The sequence below is a fragment of the Caenorhabditis briggsae genome, assembly GCF_000004555.2.
Source record: "Caenorhabditis briggsae complete genome, chrX, whole genome shotgun sequence".
NCBI lineage: Eukaryota > Metazoa > Nematoda > Chromadorea > Rhabditida > Rhabditidae > Caenorhabditis > Caenorhabditis briggsae.
This window is the reverse complement of record NC_013491.2, coordinates 13333648-13337636: the sequence shown is the minus strand read 5'-3', so window position 1 is coordinate 13337636 and position 3989 is coordinate 13333648. Positions and strand designations below refer to the sequence as shown.

The 3989-nt window shown below is 39.9% G+C and overlaps 1 protein-coding gene across 1 annotated transcript; it reads left to right on the top strand.

Moving 5' to 3' along the window:
* Positions 1-1652: 1652 nt before the first annotated feature.
* Positions 1653-2415, top strand: CBG16769 (the record flags this gene model as incomplete). The annotated part of the gene is made up of 2 exons (XM_002645045.2): positions 1653-1801; positions 1923-2415. The coding sequence occupies 2 exons, from the start codon at positions 1653-1655 to the stop codon at positions 2413-2415; spliced, it is 642 nt and encodes a 213-aa protein (XP_002645091.2).
* Between the last annotated feature and the right edge of the window lie 1574 nt (positions 2416-3989).

Sequence of the window (3989 nt, the reverse complement as noted above, 5' to 3'; positions counted from 1 at the left end):
TCATAGTTTTTGCTCAAATTTTTGTGGTAATTAATAAAAAAAAATGAATTTAATAATTTTTGTAGTGTTTTATTGCCCAGTTCGAACAATTTTCGAAAGAAAATAGCTCATTTTGGGCCAATTTTTGGGATTTTTGAATTTTTGTGGGAAAATCACTGAATTGTGATTGTTTCCTTCATTCAATAATTTAGAAAATTATGAAAAAATGAGAACATTTCAATTACCACGAAACTTGAGGAAAATTGAAAAATTGGGAAAACTTGAGAAAAATTGAAAAATTGAGAAAAATTGGGAAAAAACGGAAAATTTGGCTAAAAAAATTGGGCAAAAACGAAGGAATATTGAAAGCAAAAGGAAATGAAATAGAATTGAGAAAAAACAATTAAGAAAAATTGGTAGTGAGGGAAGTATGGACTGGGGTTTAAAACCTAAATTAAACATTAAAATCCTGAGTTTGTGAAATTTGTGAAGATTATTTTACAGTTCTCTATTGTGTACGTTCTAGAAATTTCGAGACTCAAAAATTCAAAGCAACTAATGCCTTTCAGCAAATGCCCAACAATTTCCACAATTTTTTTTTTCATAAAGAGTGAAATATATGACACAAAATCAAAAAGAACAATCAAAAGACAATGAGAAGTGAAAATTTTCTGCCGTAGTTTTTGAAAATTCAGAAATATTGAGATTCTGAAGTTCTGAAATTCTGAGGTTTTGAAGCCCTGAAATTCTGAAATTTTGAAGTTCTGAAATTCTGAGATTCTGAAATTCGGAAGTTCTCAGATTTTCAGTTTCTGAAGTTCCGAAATTCTCAGATTCCGAAATACTGAAATTCCAAAGTTCTGAAATTCTAAGAATTCTGAGATTTTCAAGCTCTGGAATGCAGGAATTCAGAAACTCCTTCAAAAAATTGTACCCCCGAATCACAAGCGTTGTACCCCTGTTTGAAATGGGTTGTACTCCAGAATCATTAATAGTTTTCACCCCCAAATTTTTGAACCTACTAATTTTGTACCCCCGAATCACCAATTTTGTACCCCTAAATCAGTTGTACCCCCTTGTACCCCCCAAATTTTTTGCCAACTATAGGATTAGGCCGAAAGCCTTGTTTCTTTTGGTAGTATGGGAGACTCTGTGGTAAGAAGTAGTATAAGAGACCTTGGTAGTAAAAGAGACTTGGTAGTATGAGAGACACTTTGAAAAAAAGTAGTATAAGAGACAGTGGTAGTAAGAGACTCGGTAGTATAAGAGAAAAGTAGTATAAGAGATGGTTGTATAAGAGAATTTGCCGAAATCTCCGAATATCTTGCAATAGGCAATTTTTCTTCAATCAGCCAAATGTTTCTGAATTATGAATGAGAAGAAATAATGTTGGACAGTTATCTCTGTTCCAAACCACATCAAAAGCGAAATTACATTCTTGAATAACTACATGGAAAACAAAAAAAACCACTCATAATATGTAACGAAACCCTCTGAGACAATGCGATGTACCCCCTGAGTATTTCAGAGATGTACCCCATGAGAAAGCGAAAAATGTACCCCATGAGATTATACCTAAAATGTACCCCATGAGACTATGTACCACCTGAGACTTTGTACCCCATGAGCACGATGTACCCCCGATGTACCCCATTCTGATGTACCCCGGGAGTATGGGCCAGTTGCTTATTCTGTTGTTCGTGAGCAGAAGAAGACTATTGTCACCAAATCTGTCAACTTCGACAAGTGCACTGAACGTTCCAAGACCGCCTATGGACTTCGTTACACCTCCGAGTGCCCAGAATGCGACAACCAAACCGAAGTGATCCGTCCACAAACTGTCTACACCTATGTTTTGGAAAACAACAAACTCAAGCAATCCGAAGTCCGTTCTCTCTACACCATCAAAAAGTCTTCATGAAATCGAAATATATATATTACAGGTCAACGGGAAACATAAAGAAAAACGAATTCATTCTGCCACTCCATGGCGAGATTATCACCAAGTCTGAGCTAGAACGTCGGAAGGAAATCTATAGTAAATGCGGTGAAAATCATCTCTATCCGTTCCAAGCTGGAAATTATGTAATTGACACGACACGGAAAGGGAATTCTGCACGATTCGCAAATCACAGTTGCGAACCAAATTTGATTGCAAAAAGATGGATCATAAATAACCGGAAAAAGGGATTCCGGGCAATCGGCTTCGTTGCTCTGAAAAACATTGCCAAAAACAGTGAATTGACATTCGACTATGAATACGACTACAATCCGTATGTGTTTAGCCGAAAAAAAAAACTTTTTAACGCCACGTTGTTCTTCAGAAAAACGAGTCAGAGATGCCTGTGTGGAACAAAAACGTGTAAAGGTTGGATTGGAACTCCTCCACCAGATGTTGGACCTGCTGATGAGAAGAAGACGTCTGGTTCTCTTTGAACCAAAAAAGATCTACCATCAAAACTTTTATAATCGCGCTTTCTGGACCTCACCAATCTCTTCAACCAAAAAACTCCAAAACTTCTACTTGCCCGCATTCTTCTCCAACTTGTAAATAATCAGTTACCTACCTCTCACCAACAAGTTTATCAAGTCCATCCAAAAGACGTCATTGCTATCCCTGCCGAGTATCTTTCCAATTTTTCCAAATCCCGTGATTCCAAGACCTAATACATCATCCGCCAATCCATCTGACTTGTCCGTGGAGACGTCGATAGCCTTCTACGTTGCATCCAAACCGAAATGAAAATGCCTAAGAAGCCCGCCAGCTGAAAGATGAACATCCGTGATCGCCCATCCATCCGCAACGAGAAGAACGCCAACGGTTTTACACTCGAGATGAACGACGACTAACTATCTCCATAAAGATGCTAACTGTCACTTTCGTTGAAGGAAAAATCTATTTTGAGATGGTTGAAACTGAGCTTTGTCTGACAGTCGAGGCCCGTCCATCGGTTGCTGCTACCCACTTTCACGAGATGAGAATGTTCGCTTCATTCTTCGAGCAAGGAGTCAAGGCCCTCCAACCTAGCAGCGTCTACATACTACTCAAATTACAACTTCAAGCTCGTCTATAAGCTCATCTTTCCAGAAAACGAAACATCGATTGTCATCCTCCTCACCCGTGCAATTTTCCTTCAACACCCAGGATTCGCAAAGTTCGACAATGTTGACTCGGAGGAACGAACATTCTGTGTCCCACAATGGCAAGAAAAAATGTCTAGACCCTCCAATCTTCACGCGATTACACTCCACTCGAGATCCAAGCTGTCACTGGATTGAGGGAGAATTCCGAACTCGCTTATATTCTCCTTGTCCCAGAGAGTCAAGAGTCGATTGTAGCCAATAGTTTTGCTCCACCACAACACATTCTCCAAATACGAGCACATCGAGTCTGAGGAGAGGACTTTCACTGATATGGCAACAAAAACTCAAGAGGTTGTGAGCACAAAAAATTTTTTGAAGTCGAGGTCTCCAACTGTGGAAACCAACACTCCGTTGATAACTGGCTTCTTGTCGAGGATAAATGAAGTAACAGTTGAGAAGACTCCACATACCGTAATCGAAATCAACACCGATATCCTCGGGAAGAAGTTTGAGCACCGGCAAGAGAGATCCGAGAACTTCCGTAAGTCTTTCTCCAAGTCAAGAATATCCGAAAGGAGCAAGGGTACTTCTTGCCATCCGCCCAGAAATGCCATCCTCCCTTCGTCAACTCCGTGAGCAACCACACCGTGAGGTTTAACTCTCTCTTACCTCTACCTGGGGATCCCGAAAGAAGAATGAGCTCAATCTGCGAGAAGCAAGTCCGTGTGCCAATGGTCCCAACTCTCATCCTACACCCGCCAACAACTACTTTGCGGACTTTGCGGAAACAACGATGACGAGGTAGAAAGAGATCCTTGATGTTTCTACTAAATTACCATTTTCAGTCCACAAACCGCTGGCCTAATACCTTCTTACAAACGATGAATGCGAGTCCGAAGACCAGCGTCTTGGTGAAAAAAAGAACT